Here is a 20,796-nt window from a genome sequence, read left to right as displayed (position 1 = left end):
TAATATCAGTCTTAAGAAGCATGAAGAATAAAATATCATGAGTGCAACACAACTGATACTGTTTTTGCTTTTCAGTCGCAGATTGCTTTTGTCAACAAACGTAGTTCTTTGGTTCAGAGCTCACTGTAAATCCAGGGATAGAGAGGCAGAAAAAGTCCAAAACTCCACAGCAGAAAAACAGGATTGACTGTTCAAAGTTTATGTGGTTTAACAATGAGTTTTTAAAGAAGATTTCACTGTTACGCTTTACATAATCAAAGTCCACAATGCCCTCTATTCACAGGGAATCACAGGATAGAATTATTTCTCTTTTGAATATCAATTCTCTTTTTAAAGGAAACAAACGGTTCACTCAAAAATGAAAATCTGTCATTAGCAGCTTTAGACGTCTTGGAATACAGCTCCCAGATTGTATGGATTGCTTTTTTTGGAGGACCTTAATAGTCATCTATGTTAATTATTTTCGGATAAAAATCAGGTTTGGGACAGCAAATGATGACGGTTTCCCACCTGCACCTCTCAATCATTCTCATTACAGCTTGACATCCAGACTTGACTAATGTTGAGATGATTTATAAGTCAGAGCTCTCGTCTTTGTGTTGTTCCTCTAAAGCACCTGAAGCCAGTCGCAACAAATCCCTCTGAGAAAGCCTTTAGTAAGAGTACAAATATAACTAATGGTTTTCTTTCCTTAAGGGTTTCGATGCATCTGGCTTGGCTACTGCTAATTTCATTGTTGTCACTAGCTAAAGCTCTTGTGTGCTCCCACTCATGTGGCTTTAGCTCCTTGTTATATGTTCATTATTTCCACGTAATTACCAGGTCTTATTACTTATCTGCTGTGTTTGGCAGCAAGATTCAATATTTAGACAGAAAATTCCAGAGAAGAGTTTAAAACTCCTTAAGAGCTTTTAAATGGCTCTCCAGAACAATTACATAATTATACCACACAAGTGTTGCTGTCAGACTGAGCCTCTCCATCTCCATATATCACTCTCCAGTTCAGAACAATGCTTTTTGTAAATAATTTTATATACATATATATTGAATTTAAATGTGATGGAGCTTGACTGTTGTCAAAGTGGGAACTTTTAAGTCACCTTTATTTATATAGCGCTTCATACGATACAGATTGCTTCAAAGCAGCTTTACTGTGATTAACAGGAAAATAATGATTCGGTGATGCAAACAGAAAGCTCAGGGTCCAATTCTCCTCTGGCCAAATGAATGAACATGGTGTGGTTTAATTCCAGGCTGCATCACTACGTAGATGTTGTACATCCCATTGTTATTTTTTCAATTGAAATACAGTCCAAATATCTAAGACTGCTAGTGAGCATGTTTATTTGGGAATTTGGAATATTTTATCATTTATTTCAATTAATTTGTGTATCCTAAAATATTTTATTATATTGTATTATTATAATTTTTGATTACAAATTCAGTGGGAACAAGTCTGCCCTTTTGTACAATATTTACAAAGTGAATGATACAGTTTGCTTCGTTTGTTACACCCCTAATATATATATACACTCACCTAAAGGATTATTAGGAACACCATACTAATACTGTGTTTGACCCCCTTTCGCCTTCAGAACTGCCTTAATTCTACGTGGCATTGATTCAACAAGGTGCTGAAAGCATTCTTTGGAAATGTTGGCCCATATTGATAGGATAGCATCTTGCAGTTGATGGAGATTTGTGGGATGCACATCCAGGGCACGAAGCTCCCGTTCCACCACATCCCAAAGATGCTCTATTGCAGTGGTTCTCAACTCCAGTCCTCAGGACCAGCTGCTCTGCACATTTTGTATGTCTTTCTTATCTGACACAGGCTGTGTCCAAATTCAGGGTCTGCATCCTCCTGAGGATCCTTCCTACCCGGTTGAAGGAGGAGGGGTCCTCCGACGACCGCAAAACCCGGAAGTCGGTGTTTGTGAATTTGGACAGCCTACCCTTCTTTCAGTTCCCTCCCTTACCCGTTGCTCATATCCTGTCGCCTAGCAACCGTGAGAGCGCTAAGCAAGAAGCGGGAAAATGGACAAACAAAGAGTTATTCTCCTCATTTTAATTCTTTTGGAAGAAATAAAGCAATATTTTTTTGAAAAGCCAGTTTTTAAAAAACGTACATCGAATAGCATACTCCTCTCCCACTCCGCTACCGCTCGCTTCATCCGCCATTACGCTCTGCCGAAAAGAATTATGGGATAGGTAGGATGGGAAAGGATCCACCACACCCATCCTTCCAATTCGGGGAAAAGGAGGACGTATTTGTGGGCCGCATTTGAAGGATCCTACGAATTTGGACAGCCTTCGTCGCGGCGCTGTGACGTAACATCCTTCAAATGAGTACTCCGAAGGATGTAGACCCTGAATTTGGACACAGCCACACTCAGTTCAGTTCATGGAGTCTCTCCTAATGAGCTGATGATCTGATTCAGGTGTGTTAAATACGGGAGACACACAAAATGTGCAGAGCAGTGGGTCCCGAGGACTGGAGTTGAGAACCACTGCTCTATTGGGTTGAGATCTGGTGACTGTGGGGGCCATTTTAGTACAGTGAACTCATTGTCATGTTCAAGAAACCAATTTGAAATGATTCGAGCTTTGTGACATGGTGCATTATCCTGCTGGAAGTAGCCATCAGAGGATGGGTACATGGTGGTCATAAAGGGATGGACATGGTCAGAAACAATGCTCAGGTAGGCCGTGGCATTTAAACGATGCCCAATTGGCACTAAGGGGCCTAAAGTGTGCCAAGAAAACATCCCCCACACCATTACACCACCACCACCACCAGCCTGCACAGTGGTAACAAGGCATGATGGATCCATGTTCTCATTCTGTTTACGCCAAATTCTGACTCTACCATCTGAATGTCTCAACAGAAATCGAGACTCATCAGACCAGGCAACATTTTTCCAGTCCTCAACTGTCCAATTTTGGTGAGCTTGTGCAAATTGTAGCCTCTTTTTCCTATTTGTAGTGGAGATGAGTGGTACCCGGTGGGGTCTTCTGCTGTTGTAGCCCATCCGCCTCAAGGTTGTGCGTGTTGTGGCTTCACAAATGCTTTGCTGCATACCTCGGTTGTAACGAGTGGTTATTTCAGTCAAAGTTGCTCTTCTATCAGCTTGAATCAGTCGGCCCATTCTCCTCTGACCTCTAGCATCAACAAGGCATTTTCGCCCACAGGACTGCCGCATACTGGATGTTTTTCCCTTTTCACACCATTCTTTGTAAACCCTAGAAATGGTTGTGCGTGAAAATCCCAGTAACTGAGCAGATTGTGAAATACTCAGACCGGCCCGTCTGGCACCAACAACCATGCCACGCTCAAAATTGCTTAAATCACCTTTTTCCCATTCTGACATTCAGTTTGGAGTTCAGGAGATTGTCTTGACCAGGACCACACCCCTAAATGCATTGAAGCAACTGCCATGTGATTGGTTGATTAGATAATTGCATGAATGAGAAATTGAACAGGTGTTCCTAATAATCCTTTAGGTGAGTGTATATATATGTGTGTGTGTATGTGTATATGTATATGTATGTATATATGTGTGTACATGTTTATCTATATGGGAATGAAACACTTGACTTTGCCGTTGCTAGCGCAGTGCTCTATTGTTTGAGCTGCAGTATTTAAATAAATAACTTTCTTTCTCTGTAATGATTTACACATGAGATATGAGTGTGGTTTGACAATGTTTGCCAATCTGAGGTTTATCTTTCTGCAAGTGTTAACGAAGGAAGTTATTGTGGCCACATGTGAGATAAGTGGTATTTGTGTAGCTACTCTGTCAGCTTCTCTTTACCTGAGCGGCTCTGTGTGTTTGAGTGAAGTTTTGAATTACATGCATGTTAGTTTTTGATTGGGATTCAATTTTTTTTTTAAGTTTTCTGCCCCAGTATCCTGAGTAAAAAAACAAAAAAAAAACATTCATGCAGCAAAGAACATCTCAAAACTCACATCCATGTTTATTTACATTCAGCACTTAAGCCAAAGTCTTTTATTTTCATATGATTAACTTAAAAACTGTAGTAAACTTAAGAGATTTAACATTTTCACAAAATGTAGGAGTTAACTTTGCTTCACTGAAAATTACTATCCAAATCTCAAACCATTCACATCAGTTTATTTAAATGCAAATGCAGAGTTGTGGATCAGCGTGACAGGAAATGTGATTCAACTCAACCCTTTCTTTGTGTTGGTCTCTGCAAAGCCTTTGCGTTCCCATGGGTACAAGCAGCGAGGAACTACACTGCTGAGGTTCCTCTTTTCAAATGGGGTTCCCTGATTGCAGTCAGGGGTCTGAGGAGGTATTTGGATAACTGGAACATTGACCCTCAATGCAAACCTGTCCCGTATGCTATAATAGTGGGTCTTTAATATGTTTTCTTATGGTTTGCGTTGGTTGGTTGGTTGGTGAGCGAACTCTAGGTCTGATGTGAGGTTAGTTTTTGGAACCATTTTCTAAGCTGTCTTTGCTTTATAGTGTGTAAACTGTGGCATGTGCCTGGGATTAGGACATTTCATTGAGGATTTTAGCAGCACCCTGATGTTTAAATGCTCATGAGGAGAACTTCATGGCCTGAACTTCAAGCAGCACTGAAGTTTGCTGGGACGTTTTCAGTTTGTAGGTATGTGGCGTATACTTTTTCACACTCACATTTATAGGTGACAAAGAAAGCAATCGCTGCTGTATTGGTGTGGTTTGCTGTGTTTTATGGGCTGCAGTATTTTTCTTTCAGTGCCTACAGAGGTTTGGGTTTGTAAACAACATATGCATTTTAATGTGCTTTTCTTATAGAAGGAAAATGAATTTTCACCTGAATTTTACCACTTGCAAAGACATCAAATTATTATTGTTGTATTAGAAATCATTAGGAGGAGAGATTTTGAAAATGTTTTTTTAACATTAAAAATAAATGTATTATTTGGGTGTTTGGGTATTGTGTGTGTATATTTATATTTTATATATATATAAAATTATTATAATATTAAACATTAAACAAAAATATATATCATATTTAATTATATTTTCATATCAATTGCAGGACTATGAATATTATATATATATATATACTACACACACATAACAATTTTATATATATATACATATTAAAATGTTATTTAAATACAATTTATATAAAATGTAAAAATGTCATGTATGTATGTGTGTATGTATGACATTTTTACATTTTATATACATTTTATTTAAAATATTTAGTGTATACATTTTTTTACTTAAAGTGTTTACTTTTAAATGAATCAAAAGTGTTCAGTGTTGCTGATTAATGCATTTCTGTTTTTCTGCTAGCTGAAAGATGTTCCAGTTCATCCGGAAACAGATTCATAATCACCTCGTGGAGCGGAAAATTAAGAAAACACGTCTCGTTACGAAGGACGGCCACTGCAACATTAAATTTGGGACTACTGAATATCACAACCATTTTGCTTTCCTTCTGGACTTCTGGACTACGTTTGTTGAGGTTCGCTGGTGTTTTGTAATCATTTTATTTGCTGCTGCCTTTACGGGAAGCTGGTTCATTTTTGGTTTGCTCTGGTATTTGCTTGCGAAAAGTAATGGAGACTTGGATGTTCTCCAGAACTCGTCTGAATCTCAACAGATGAAATGTATAGAGAACATTAACAGCCTCACGACCGCCTTCTTGTACTCTTTAGAGACCCAGACGACTATTGGCTATGGCGGTCGGGCTCTCACGGGTCACTGCCCGGGCACGGTCGCCCTGTTGATCATCCAGTCCCTCATGGGCGCCATCATAAACTGCTTTATGTGTGGACTCATTTTGGCAAAGATCTCTCTCCCGAAGAGAAGAGCAAAGACGGTAACCTTCAGCGAAACAGCAGTCATTTGTCTTTGGAAGGGCAATCTGTGCCTCCAGATACGAGTGGCCAACCTACGGAAAACTCTTCTTATTGGCAGCCACATTTATGGAAAGCTTCTTCAGACCACCATCACTCCAGAGGGGGAGACCATCATACTGGATCAGGTGAATATTGACTTTTTGGTGGATGCTGGGAAGGACAATCTGTTCTTTGTTTGCCCGCTTACTCTGTACCACGTGATCGACAAATCCAGCCCGTTTTCCGAGATGGCTACGGACACTCTTCAGCAGCAGGACTTTGAGTTAGTGGTCTTCCTGGAGGGTACGGCTGAATCCACCAGCTTGTCCTGTCAAGTCCGAACTTCCTACCTTCCGCGGGAGATCAAGTGGGGTTACAGCTTCCTGCCCGTCATCTCTCGCACCAAGGATGGGAAATACCGTGTCGACCTGTCCAATTTTTCCAAAACGGAACCAGCTGTGACTCCGCACTGCGCTTGCTGTTTTAACGAGGACCATAACAAGGAGCTTATTCTCCACCGACACGGACGTGAAGGCATCGATAACCTGGGATTTGATGTTATTGACCTTCAAGACTCTGTTGATGTAACTGAGAAGGGTGATTAAGGGTTTCCCTGATTGAGAGGCACACATGAAGTAAACATCCTGTGAAAGTTAGAAGCCACATAAAAAAAAAAGAGAGTAAGAAGACTCACCATAGACAGTTATGTTCCCTAAGCTGGCTATGTTCCAAAACCTAGACAGACTTTTAAGGTATTATATGCGTTTCTGACAATAATGTTGCTAAGATACCTTGTTTTGATTACATTGTAATATAGCTTTGTTTCACTATATTAGTGACAACATTGCATAGACTTCCATTGATTTTATATCAGGTTAATGATATTTTCTATTGCCTAACCCGATACATGCCGCTAAACCTACACAAATACATATACTACCGTTCAGTGTTCTGTTTTATTTTTTTTTATATGCTTTTATATTGTAAAATATTACCATTTAAATAACTGTTTTTAATAACTGTTTTTAACCCTCATACTCTCCTCGCATTCTGTAACAAATCCTTCCCTCGCGGGTCAAAATGACCCGTAGCCCTAAATTATTATTATTATTTTATTTTTTTGTCCAGAAAGCCTATACCATTTCATTTTAATATTTTTCCCCTCTAATTTTTAATGCAATTAATGCATTTTTTGGGGGAGATTTTTCAAAAAAAAACAAAAAACAAACTTAAAACTTAAATTACTAGATTTTATCAATAATATATTTAAGCACATTTCTCACATTCCTTCAAATTAAATTCAAAATAACTCTCCAATACATGCATGAACCAGCATTTTTTAGGTTTTTCTATGTATACTGAAGCATTCCTCGCATTCATTCATTCCTAAGGGGGTCGAATTTACCCACATAAACTCCTCAAATTTATTTTGGTCTGAATACTTAAAAACATTTTTTTTTAAATGAGTTTCGGGTCAAAATGTCCTGAGGGAAGGCTTTGATAAATTTAATGCATCCTTGCTAAATGAAAAGTATTCTTTTTTTTTATTAAATGTGTGTCTGTATGTAAGTGTGTGTGTGTGTAAATGAAATATATATATATATATATAAATATATATATATATAAATATATATATATGTATATGTGAATGAAATATATATATGTATGTGTGTTTATATATATATATGAAGAGTTCAGATGCAAAAGCCTCTAAGTGCCATCTGAAATTTTCTTCTAGAATGATCATTTTTATATTTAAGTTCAATAATTTCACTTAAATGGCAATGCAAATTACCTATTAATTGTCATTTAAGTGAAATTACTGAACTTAATATATATATATATATATATTCATATTCAGCTTAGCAATATGTTAGCGGCAAACTGAGTTGCATTTGCATGATGCACAGACTTAAAAACAGTTGACGGGACACCCTGAAAACAAACCATTTACCATAGTAAACCATTCAGTTTTAAGGGAAAAATTAAGACTAATGCTGCATATTTTAAGATGTGTGATTCCACATGCTTCTCATAACCTGTCACTGATTTGTTTTATTTCACAACAGTCAATTTATCAATTTAGCTGAGAAAAAACATTGATTTTGGATATCTTTTGAACTGCACAAAATTATTTTGTATATTTGTCTTTAGTTTTCCCCTCACTAACCACACCCACGGTGTAAACCTTTCCTTTAGCTAGAATTCTGCTATCACAAGGCAGATGTTTTTGTAGACATCAAGGCAGCTCTCTAGGTTTTGGAACAGAGTCAGTATTTGCATATCTGTGTTAAATTTTACTACATTTTTCATTCTGCTACATAAAAATCTAACTTCTAACAGAATCACTGGAGAACAGTTTGTGAAACTCCATTAGAATACGTTTTTAAGTGCTCTTTGATTGCAGACATTGACGGCTGCTGAGTGTTCATTGGAGGATTAGAGCTGAAGCCGAACCCTAACCGTCTGCCTCAACATATGTTACTAAATTATTAATATGATAATATTATTAATGTCAAAGCATTCAAATAATTCAGGACCAGAGAGAGACCTTCATGTCAAAACATAAGTAATTTCATGCACCTTTGAGAATAGATGCATTTTGAGAATGAATGTGATTTTTCTAATTGCATTGTAAACATTTTGCTGTGAAGATTAAAGTGGACTGACCTATAAAAATAAGTATTCACTCTGAATTGAGTAGCTTTTAGAAGGTCATAACATTTTAGAGAGGGTGGAAAGGTTTGATTCTGCATGAATGTCATACATTTTTATCTCTATTCACTTATATGCGTGAGAATAAGTGTTTTATCCATGTATTGTCAATGCATTTGCAGTTGCTTTGAAATTGGGGTTTCAGGAGGGTCCTATTCCTGCCTCCAGAGTTTTGAAAATCTGACCTACACTCTCCGGATGACCTACCAGTAGTTTAAGTAATATCTGACAAAATACACATGCTATAATTATTTACATAAATATGCACATGGCAAAAAATAGCATAACAAACCATCAGATAATAATACGTGCTAAAACATGGGTAATACATTTGGTCAGGGTATTCTAGCACTGTATTCAAGGAGGCAAAAACATGGCAAGTTTTTTTTGCACTGCGTTTAACTCCGGGTTATCGCCGTTTTAAACCCCTCTTTTATCCCCGGGTAGTAATTTACGAAGTGTATTTTTATGATATCAGTTTTGTTTTTATTTATTTTCTTTTTAAGTTTAGTGAATTTAACTACTTCTTTAAAAAGCCTTATTTTGTTTTTAGATTGTAATGTTGCAATGTTAGAATGTAATGTGATTTGACTCCTTTTTTGGAAAGACTGCAAGGTAAATACTGCAAGGTTACTTTCACTGTGTTTTTTTTCCGTAGCCTTCAATACGAACATTGTTTGTTGGACAATATTGATCAGGTTATGAAAAAATTTTTTTTTAAATTAAATACAGATTAAAAAAAAAAAAAAAAAAAAAAGTAAATACTAAGATTATACCATACATCGCCATTTAGCCCAACAGTTCTTATTTTTTGGCAGTTGGCTATTGCCCAACCCTACCTTATGGCATGCTTTAAATGCGGAATTTTCCATTTTTAGCTAAGCAGTAATTATACATTATTATAACTGTTAAATTGTTATTTAACAATTAGCCTACATTCAGTCCTGCATTAATAGGCTAATTCAGTCTGTTTGCGCCCCCCCCAAACATTTTTAGCACTAGCCGCCAATGCTCTACACCACAATATTTGGCAGACAGCTTTAGTTTAATTAATGCTGAATATAAAATATGATTAATAACGACCTTTTATGTAATTATAAATATTAGTGCGCATGCACATGAAGGGGGGTGTGGGGAGTAGAGGAGAGAGAAGCATGAAGAGGGAAGTTAGCTAGAGGAGAGGTGTCCTAGACAACAACTAACGTTAACATTTTATATTCTTGAGAATTTTGATATGGCCGACACACGACCAAAGAGACGACGTTCCGATGAACAAATAACAAAGAATAGGGAAAGGGAAAAGGAGAAGGAACGCGCAAAGTCCCGAATTTACAACGGAAAAGCGTTCAGAAGGTGACGAGAACTCCGCCGGCAGAAGGGCTTCCAATCAGACATTCAGGTGGCTCTGTTTTTACTGGACAGGTGGGTAAATCCAGTTCCCTTTCGTTGTCACTCCGAGTTACGTCGGATGACGACGAATGGGGTTTCGCTTAGAAATCCTATCATCTTCGAGTATTAAAACACGAGCCAATGGCAAGGAAATGCCATGGGTCTGCGGAATTTGCATAGCGTAACTCCGCCCCACCCTGGGGGTATAAAGGAAGTCGCGAGCAACATGCAGATATGTTTTCGCTTCGGAGCCAAGTTCAGTACTTCACTCCACAAGCCTTTTGAGTGTCATCTCAAATCTCTTCGAGACGAGCGGCTCTTCAGTGTGTTGGTGTGACGGCGCTTCCAGCGAGATCGCATTTCCTGCTGCTGATTTGTGCAGTAATCTGCCGACAGTGAGTGTGTTTCTCCCTGGGTGCTTCAGCACTCTGCTGAGCTTTTCCACTCTCTAAAAAGAGCTGCACGCGGCACGTCTTTTTCAAGACGGTTCGCCCGTGTATTTTCTGGATGTGTGTGCGTCAGTCATCTGCCTAACGGTCGCGAGCGCTGTTTTGCGTGTTGGGCTTCATCACGCTTGGCAGCGCTCGTTGATGAGTCATGTTTTCATTGGGGAACATGACCATCGCGATGTTTATAGATCAAGACTCAATGATCTCCATGTGAGTAGAGTCCCCTCTGCCACACCCCAATTTATCTCTTCCTCGAGAGGGGATACTTTGGCTGGTGGCCAGGGTGATCTGAGGGTTTGGTGTGGCACAACAACCGACGATTCAATTCCTCGGGCCACACCCCCCTCCACATCGCAGACCATGCACTCACAGCATCACAAGGCGGGCTTGATTCCTCTGGAAATGAAGTTTCGACTGCGTTGCCTCCCACGGGAGTGCCATCGTTGCCGGGACCGATCCAGAGCTGTCAGCCATGCTTTCCCGGGCAGCTGAAAGCATCGGCTGGAGTGGCCCCGCCCTCCCCCCGAGCGCTGTAAGCTTCTCCCGGACGTGCATCAGGACGCCTGCGCTGCGCGAGACTCCACGTGACTTTCGCGGCCCGCGGGTGTCCTCCGCCTTCGCTGTTTTCGATCGCACGGCGATCATGGTCTGTATGTTCCCTGTCACTATAGTGGCACGGTCATGCAGTGCTGTGTGTCGCCTGCGCCTTCGATGCAGTGCTGTCCCGGGAGTTCTGTCGAACCGGCCGCAGTGGAACGCTAGTCCTTCCCTGGCCAACCCTGGCAGAACGCGGAAATTCTAACCACGCCCCTACGCTGGGACGCTATGCCTCCCATGCCCGGCCTGGTTGTTCCGCCATGCACACTACTGACCTCGCTTTCGGGCGACATCGGTACCTGCGTGATCCTGGGTCAGGTGATGTCCACTATGTGGTCCAGACATGGGCTTAGCCAGGTTGATGTGGCAGGGTCTGAGAATTCATTTTCTCAGCTCCCCCATGTCCCAGGCTGAGCTCTTTGGCGGTGTGGCTTCGACCACCTGAAGCAGACTCGGGTCCGGCACCGATGGTCATCCATCCGTGCGGCCTCCTCAGTCTGCTTCCCGCCAAGCCCCCCTCCATGCGGCTGCTCCCCTCGGGCCTGCAAAAAACGGACCTGAGCAGGAGGAAGCCGCAGGAGGGCGGCGCTGCCCGTCTCCGCCCCTTAGACTGCCACGCCAGCCTAAGCAGCACCTTGAGGCGGGCAGCCTGGTCGGCGGGCTGGTTGAAGACTGCGCCCAACAGTCTTTGATCAATCCAGAAGCAGACTGAGGCTTCTGCACTGACGGTCATCCGTCGGTGTGGTCTGCTTAGTCTGCTTTCCGCCGACGCCGCCTCCTTGCGGCTCCTCCCCTCGAGCCTTCACTGGCCTGAGCACAAGGAGGTCGCTGGAGGTTGGCACCGCCTGTCTCTGCCCCTTAGCCGGCTAACACCTGGCTGAGCAGCACAAACTTGAGACAGGCAGCTTGGAGTTAGGGCTCAGTTCTTCAGGAGCTGGTAGCAGGACCACTCCTTCCCCCGCTGGAGGGTCGGGGCAGAATCTCTACAGAAGAACTGGTGCTCTTTCTCTGAGCCCCAAGAGGCTATGGATGACAGCACGCGCCGCCCACGGGCCACGCTCCTCTCATCCCCCTCTGTCGCCAGACCCCTGCCAGAGCACGCCCCCGTGGGACGCTGGTCCTCCCCCGGCCTCCTCTGGCAGGACGCGGTTATGACCGTGCCCCCGCACAGGGCCGCTATGCCACCCTCGCCTGGGCTGGTCATTCCGCCTCGCTGCACCCCCGACGGTACGTCTGTGGTTCGAATAACCCCGCTGGCGCAGTTCTGGAAGCCTGGCTAGAGCTTCCCAGACTGTCCCGCTGGGTCGCGAGAACCATCAGGCTCGGCTACGCGATTCAGTTCGCGCGATCTCCTCCCCGCTACAGAGGAGTCCGCTTCACTATGGTCGGTGGCAATGCCCCTGTCATGAGAGCGGAGGTCGCCACCCTACTGGCGAAGGGTGCGATCGAGATTGTCCCTCCAGCCGAAATGAGGTCCGGCTTCTACAGCCCTTACTTCATTGTTCCGAAGAAATCGGGTGGGTTACGACCGATCCTGGACCTGCGCGTCCTGAACCGCTCCCTTCACAGGCTGCCGTTCAAGATGCTCACGGCCAAACGCATTTTCGAGTGTGTGCGGCCACAGGATTGGTTTGCAGCGATCGACCTGAAGGACGCCTACTTCCATGTCTCCATTTTACCTCGACACAGACCGTTTCTACGGTTTGCTTTCGAGGGGCGGGCATACCAGTACGCGGTTCTCCCTTTCGGGCTAGCCCTGTCTCCTCGCGTCTTTACGAAGGTCGTCGAGGCAGCCCTTGTTCCCCTCCGGGAACACGGGGTTCGCATCCTGAACTATCTCGACGACTGGCTGATCCTAGCTCACTCTCGAGTCCAGGTTTGCGAACACAGGGATCTTGTGCTCCGGCACCTAGCTCGTCTGGGCCTTCGGGTCAACTGGGAGAAGAGCAAACTCTGCCCAGTGCAGAGGATCTCTTTTCTCGGTATGGAAATCGACTCGGTCACCATGTGCGCGCAGCTTACGAGCGAGCGCGCGCAGTCACTGCTGACTTGTCTTCGCCAGTTCGAGGGCAAGAGTGCGGTCCCACTGAAACTTTTTCAGAGGCTCCTGGGGCATATGGCATCCGCAGCCGCAGTAACGCCGCTCGGATTGCTTCATATGAGACCGCTTCAGCTTTGGCTTCGCGATCGAGTCCCGAGGTGGGCATGGCAACACGGCAAGCTCCGGGTCCCAGTGACTCCGTCCTGCCGTCAGACCTTCACCCCGTGGACGAACCTCAGCTTTCTACGGGCCGGAGTGCCCCTGGAACGAGTTTCCCGGCATGTTGTTGTTACAACAGATGCCTCCACCACGGGCTGGGGCGCCATGTGCAATGGTCATGCTGCCGCGGGCTCCTGGACAGGACCCCAGCGCCTTTGGCATGTCAATTGCCTCGAGTTGCTGGCTGTACGTCTCGCCCTGCACCGCTTCCATGCGTTGCTCAGGGGTCAGCACGTACTAGTCCGATCAGACAATACCGCAACAGTAGCGTACATCAACCATCAGGGTGGTCTACGCTCCCGCCGTATGTCGCAACTCGCCCGCCACCTCCTTATATGGAGTCAGAAGCATCTGAGGTCGCTTCGAGCCATTTATATCCCGGGACACCTGAACCAGGCGGCCGACGAGCTGTCTCGAGTTCAGCCTCTCGCTGGAGAATGGCGACTCCATCCCCGGACGGTTCAGCTGATTTGGGATCAGTTCGGCGACGCACAGGTAGACCTGTTTGCCTCCCACGACTCGTCCCACTGCGACCTGTTTTATTCCCTGACCGAGGGCACGCTCGGCACGGATGCACTGGCGCACAGCTGGCCGAGGGGCCTACGCAAGTATGCGTTTCCCCCAGTGAGCCTTCTTGCGCGGACCCTGCGCAAGATCAGGGAGGACAAGGAGCAGGTTATATTGGTTGCCCCATACTGGCCCAGCCACACCTGGTTCTCAGAACTCGTACTCCTTGCGACAGCACCTCCCTGGCCAATTCCTCTGAGGAAGGACCTCCTTTCTCAGGGACGGGGCACCCTTTGGCACCCTCGTCCCGGTCTTTGGAACCTCCACGTGTGGCTTCTGGACGGGACGAGGTAGGTTTGAGTACCCTACCACCAGCGGTGGTGGCTACCATCACTTCCGCTAGAGCATCGTCCACGAGACATGCCTATGCGTTGAAGTGGAACCTCTTCGTCAACTGGTGTTCTTCCAAACAGCAAGAACCCACGAAATGCCCGATCAGTGTCGTGCTTTCCTTCCTGCAAGAAGGGTTGGAGCGAAGGCTGTCTCCCTCCACCCTGAAAGTGTATGTTGCCGCCATTGCCGCACATCACGATGCAGTTGAAGGTAAGTCTCTGGGGAAGCATGACCTGATCATCAGGTTCCTGAGGGGAGCGAGGAGACTAAATCCTTCTCGTCCTCCCCTCGTACCCTCTTGGGACCTCTCAGTGGTTCTAACTGCCCTGCAGAGCGCTCCATTTGAGCCTTTGCAATCCGTGGAGCTTAAGTTCCTGTCTATGAAGACAGCGCTCCTGGTTGCATTGGCCTCCATCAAGAGGGTAGGGGACCTGCAGGCATTTTCGGTTGACGAAGCGTGCCTGGAATTCGGGCCGGCTAACTCTCACGTGATCCTGAGACCCCGGCTTGGATATGTGCCCAAGGTTCCTACCACTCCCTTTCGAGATCAGGTAGTGAACCTGCAAGCGCTGCCCTTGGAGGAGGCAGACCCAGCCTTGGCACTGCTCTGTCCAGTACGCGCCCTTCGTGCTTACGTAGACAGAACGCAGTGTTTCAGGACCTCAGACCAGCTCTTTGTCTGTTATGGTGGGAAGCTGAAGGGAAAGGCTCTCTCCAAACAAAGGTTGTCTCACTGGATAGTGGACGCCATTGCTTTGGCATACCAGCAGCAAGGTCGACCGTGCCCCCTTGGTGTGACGGCCCACTCCACTCGGAGTGTGGCCTCCTCTTGGGCTCTAGCGCATGGCGCCTCGCTAACAGACATCTGCAGAGCTGCAGGCTGGGCGACACCTAACACGTTTGCGAGATTTTACAATCTCCGAGTAGAGCCAGTTTCTTCTCATGTACTCGCTTCAACTAGCCGGTACTAGATTCTGCTCAGGTGTCTTCGCTTGCTCGCCATTCCTCTCCACGGACGGGATACGTGCGATATTCTCCTCAGGTGAGCCTCATAAGCCCTGAGTCTCCTCCAGCACTGACGACGTCAGCGCCAGAGTTATGCCACGGGCAGCTTTCGCGCTTGGCTAGGTGCCTCCATGTGCATGGTTCCCTTCGGTGACCCCCACATGTGTATTTCCACTGTAAGCCTCCTTGAGCATGTGTCTTTCCCTTGGCAAGCCACCTTGCCACCCCTGGGGTTGAAATATTCCACCTGCGGCTGGACACCCCAGTGTTACTCCGTATGCAGCCCTTCGGGGTCATATGTGTATTCCAAGTCCCCCCCTTCGGGTTGGGCATGATTGCATATTTCCACTGGATATGCTTCCCAGTGTACCTTGGTATTCCTGTGTTAAGTAGGACTCCTTCGTCCGTGCTAGTTTCACGACAGGGAGATCAGACTTACGCAGGGCACTGGTAGACAGTCGAGAGGTGGCGTGATTTTACGGGAACCCCATTCGTCGTCATCCGACGTAACTCGGAGTGACAACGAAAGGGAACGTCTCGGTTACGTATGTAACCCTCGTTCCCTGAGTAGGGAACGGAGACGTTACGTCTCCCTGCCACTTCCGCTGTACCGCTGGAACGCCTGAGTTCAGTCTCGGCTCCTCAGCGAAGACATATCTGCATGTTGCTCGCGACTTCCTTTATACCCCCAGGGTGGGGCGGAGTTACGCTATGCAAATTCCGCAGACCCATGGCATTTCCTTGCCATTGGCTCGTGTTTTAATACTCGAAGATGATAGGATTTCTAAGCGAAACCCCATTCGTCGTCATCCGACGTAACGTCTCCGTTCCCTACTCAGGGAACGAGGGTTACATACGTAACCGAGACGTTTTTTTTTTTTTTAATGGTTCATGACTGTTTCAGGAAGCACGGAAGAGAGGGGGAGGAGATGGGATGAGGAGGAGAGAGGGTCGAGCTAGCCTCCGTTTTGTTTGACAATACTTTGAACGTCAATAAGAAGTGACGTCACCCAGTATCGCTTAGAGCACCTTTAAGTATTCGTAAATTGACGTCTCACACTTTGGTTACATTCCTAAACCCTTGGTTAACATTCTTGTTTGAATAGATTTGCGTTGATTGGACGAATGCCGCACATGACGTGTTTAATGCTCTATCATTGCGCATCCTCATATTGCCAGTTTGCTAATTGTTTAACCTATCAAGTTTTACCTGAATGGACTTTTCGGACTATAGAGGTAAGAATGAAACGGTACCGTCTTGACTTCCAACTGACGCATTTTCCGTCACAATTTCCCTCCTCAAACGCTAAAATGAATGTTTATACAACACGAGACGTTTCTGACTGTCAAAATCACGTCTGGGAAAAGTGGTGCGAACCTCAGTACTATAAATGTAGGTAGCTACCCAGGTAGCAAACAGACGTTGGGCCAACGGCAATATTGGTTGGTTACGTTGGCCCAACCTATCTGACAGAAATATTGTCAGATATACCCTCGTTAAGGGCACCCCAACCGAAGTTAGAAGCATCTGTCGAGGCGACTTTTAGCTTTGAGACAGTCCCCATACTGACGCCTGACTGATACCAGTCTGCTGCTTTCCAAGGATCCAGGGCTTAGATCCGCGGGTTACCTTGATACGAAAGTGACCTGAAATCCATGCACGAGACGGAACTTGAGTCTTCAACCAGTACTGGAGGGGGCGCATATGCAGCAGACCCAGCTGAAGTACTGGAGAAGCTGAGGCCATACGGCCTAAAATCCTCTGAAATGTTTTGAGAGGAGTGAAGTTGGCAGCCTTGAATGACGCCGCTAAGCGCTGGAAGGAGAGCGCGCGCTGTGACGTCAGCCGCGCTCTCATCGACACAGATTCTATTTCTTTTCCCAGAAAGGAAATATTCTGGTTCGGGAACAGTGAGCTCTTGGTCATGTTGATTCCGAGACCCAGACATTCTAAATGACTGAGTAGCCAGGTTTTGTGAGTCACCAGCTCTGCCTCCGACTGAGCTTAAATCAACCAATCGTCAAGATAGTTCAGTATTCGCATACCTCGTTGTCTTAGGGGGGCTAGCGCTGCGTCCATGCACCTCGCAAACGTGCAAGGTGCTAGAGACAGGCCGAACGGAAGGACAGTGTACTGATAAGCTTGACCCTCGAAGGAAATCTCAAGAATGGCCTGTGACGGGGCGCTATCTGTACATGAAAGTATGTGTCTTTCAGATCCACTGAGATAAACCAATTCCCCGGGTGAATTTGCACAAGGATTTGTTTGGTTGTCAGCATTTTGAATGCTTTTTGGAAACTAGAAAATAGCGACTGTAAAAACCCGCCTCGCTCTGTGTTGGAGGAACGGTTTCTATAGCCCCTTTTCATTTCGCTATTTCGGATGGTGCAGCGGGTGGGAGACGGCAAGCTGAAGGCGGCATAGGGGAAACCGGATCGACTGAACCACCGCGTGCAGTCAGTAGCTCGTCCCGCTGAGTGCTGTTTCGACGGCGCAAATCTTCTTCTGGAGTCCAGCAAAGAGTACCTTACGCTGAAGGAGATGAAAACCAGGGAACCTATGGTAAGCGGATCTTTTATAGCTATAAGCCACTCCCCTTTTGGCGCCCTCATTGGCTATTACGTCTCAGCCCCCTCTCCATAGGTTGCAGTATATGCGCAATATGCGCACGAGCCGTCTTGCTTAGGTCTGCTTGCTGCAGCACTGCGTTTTACATTAAAGGAAAATTATAAGGTTAATTTTTGCTTCAATATTCTCGAGAAAAGGAGTTTCCCGTAGTATAAGCCAGCTTACGCAATACGAGAGTACTCTCGAAAGGGAACTTTTAAATTTATGGGCAGATGATAGATTTAAAAACTGGGATTTCCTACAAGGCAAAGACAATAACGGTGAAGACTTGCTTTTAATCACCGCCAGCCAGTTTGAGGCAAATCCTTTTCCTAGCAGAACTCTGCAAATGTTGCTCTTCTTACCTCAGAGTGAACTACAAACAGGTGGGCATGTGCCGCTCCGATGTTCCCTCCAGTGGACCAAGGTCGCTGGGGTGGGAAGAGTAACTTGGTGAAAGGCTGCAATTCAACACCTACAGACAGATGTAAATTTCAAATGTTCAAAAATGTGCAAAGTTTTATACCAATTTAAATATTTTGGTCATCTGAAATGCTAAAACAATTGAAACAATACCTTTACATAGCTTATAGTGATGTTTATTAATTTAGTATGGTGAATCTAGTCCTCAATGTCCAGTCCTTGAAGGATCAGTTCACGAAGCTGGAGGTAAAGGTCTGTATATAAACATCATCGGACATGACAAGGTTATGCTCAGTCATGAGTTCTACACACAGTTGAAAGACATCCTCATCACAAGGGTAGTCTTTAAATAAACACTCCTCTTGGCAAATATTCAGTTTTGCTTGTTCAATTGGATGCAAGAAATTTTGCACTCCATATAAGCTGGGAACAGCAAACATTATTGAAGGTCGACCACTGGGAGCCCGTGGGTTGTGAGTTGGCCGTATCCTGTGGCAATTCCAGATACTGACCGTTTCATCAAGCTCTTCCTTCATAAAAGAAAGGAAATATTATATATATATTCAGATGCAAAAGCCTCTAAGTGCCATCTGATCATTTTTATCAAGCTCGTATATTTAAGTTTAGTAATTTCACTTAAATGACAATTAATAGTTAATTTTCATTGCCAATTAAGTGAAATTACTGAACTTAAATATACGAGCTTGATAAAAGACCATTCTAGAAGAAATTTTCAGGTGGCACTTAGAGGCTTTTGCATCTGAATTCTTCATATATATATATATATATATATTAAAACATTGTCTTGTCAAATGAATTAACAAAATTGCACATTATACGTCAGTAAATAATATTAAGTTATAATCCAAATTCAATACTCTCTATAACCACTCTGATAGTGAACAAAATTTGTCACCTGTATAAAATGTTGGAAGCAAAACTGGATGAGAGATTTATCAATGAAAGTGTCAACGAAGTGTCCGTCGTCTTTTAGTTGTTCAAAATGATCCATCCAAAACTGAATGCACTGGCTTCTCAAAGTGGACCACCATCGTTCGATTCTCTGGTTCCCAGTGCTTGGACCAAGAGTGACACATTCAGCACTTGCAGTGTCTCTGAAGAATTTTTGCATCTCTGCTATATGAGTATTTTCAGTACCATGGTCAATGCGAATTCTTTGTGGAAATCCGTTATTCTCAGCAACAGCAAGTACAAAATAACCTGCAATTACTGGTGGGTCTTAAAGGGATACTCCACTTTTTTCGGAAATATGCTCATTTTACATCTCCCCCAGAGTTAAACAGTTGAGTTTTACCGTTTTAGAATCCATTCAGCCGAACTCCGGGTCTGACGGTACCACTTTTAGCATAGCTTAGCACAGATCATTGATTCTGATGAGTCCAGTAGCATTTCTTTCAAAATGACCAAAGAGTTTCAATATTTTTCCTATTTAAATCTTGACTCTTCTGTAGTTAAACCGTGTACTAAGATCGACGGAAAATGAAAAGTTGCGATTTTCTAAGCCTATATGACTAGGAACTACTCTCATTCCGGCGTAATAATCAAGGAACTGTGCGGCCGTACCATGGGTGCAGCAGGCGTAATGATATGACGCAGCGCCTGAAAATAGGTCTAATAGGTTAGACAAACTTAGTCCCGGTCACGTTGGAAGAAGTTACCGAGCTGGGGACTATTTTCAGGCGCTGCGTCATATCATTACGCCTGCTGCACCCATGGTACGGCCAGTCATATAGGCTTAGAAAATCGCAACTTTTCATTTTCCGTCGATCTTAGTACACGGTTTAACTACAGAAGAGTCAAGTTTTAAATAGGAAAAATATTGAAACTCTTTGGTCATTTTGAAAGAAATGCTACTGGACTCATCAGAATCAATGATCTGTGCTAAGCTATGCTAAAAGTGGTACCGTCAGACCCGGAGTTCGGCTGAATGGATTCTAAAACGGTAAAACTCAACTGTTTAACTCTGGGGGAGATGTAAAATGAGCATATTTCCGAAAAAAGTGGAGTATCCCTTTAACCTGTAGCCTATGTTTGATCAGCAAATGAGATTTTTTTAATTACTTTCAAAAGACATACAGCTAATTAACATCAAACTGAATTGAGGATAATACATAGGTTAAAACAGATCATTCTATTTCTGTTTTCAGAAAACATTCTTTTATCCTGATTCATTTACATATTTTCTTGTAGGCCTAGTTAAAAGTTCTACAGATTACTTTTTTTTCAGAATAAGAGATGTTTTTTTTAGGAATTGCATTCAGTGAGTTCATTTTTAGATATGTACAAACAAAGACATTATCTTAGCTTTATGTATCATAGAATCATCTATTGCAATTCATTTGTAAAATGCATCAAAAATCACTTTGTGATTAACAAAAGCTTATGACTCTTACATGTTTTGTTCATCGTGATAATCTTTACAAATGAACACAACTTTTATGAATTTTGAGAAGTCAGAAGTCAAAAACTATAGAGTGGTGCAGGTACAACATCACTTTATAGGCTAAAATGCGGAAGTGAGTTTGCAGTTTAGCACTTCCAGTTTCATCGTCCCGTCTTG

General features: G+C 44.2%; 1 protein-coding gene across 1 annotated transcript; it reads left to right on the top strand.

Annotated features, from left to right (window-relative positions):
- Positions 1-4,526: 4,526 nt before the first annotated feature.
- kcnj1b (potassium inwardly rectifying channel subfamily J member 1b) lies at positions 4,527-6,577 on the top strand. Its single transcript, XM_084401110.1, has 2 exons — positions 4,527-4,641; positions 5,322-6,577. Exon 2 carries the CDS (start codon positions 5,329-5,331, stop codon positions 6,472-6,474), a length of 1,146 nt encoding a protein of 381 aa, XP_084257236.1. The 5' UTR covers positions 4,527-4,641; positions 5,322-5,328; the 3' UTR covers positions 6,475-6,577.
- The last annotated feature ends 14,219 nt before the right edge of the window (positions 6,578-20,796 follow it).

Source organism: Rutilus rutilus (assembly GCF_951802725.1).
Source record: "Rutilus rutilus genome assembly, chromosome: 25".
Classification (NCBI taxonomy): Eukaryota; Metazoa; Chordata; class Actinopteri; order Cypriniformes; family Leuciscidae; genus Rutilus; species Rutilus rutilus.
Note: the sequence above shows the minus strand (reverse complement) of the source record. Positions and strands in the feature narration are given on the sequence as shown.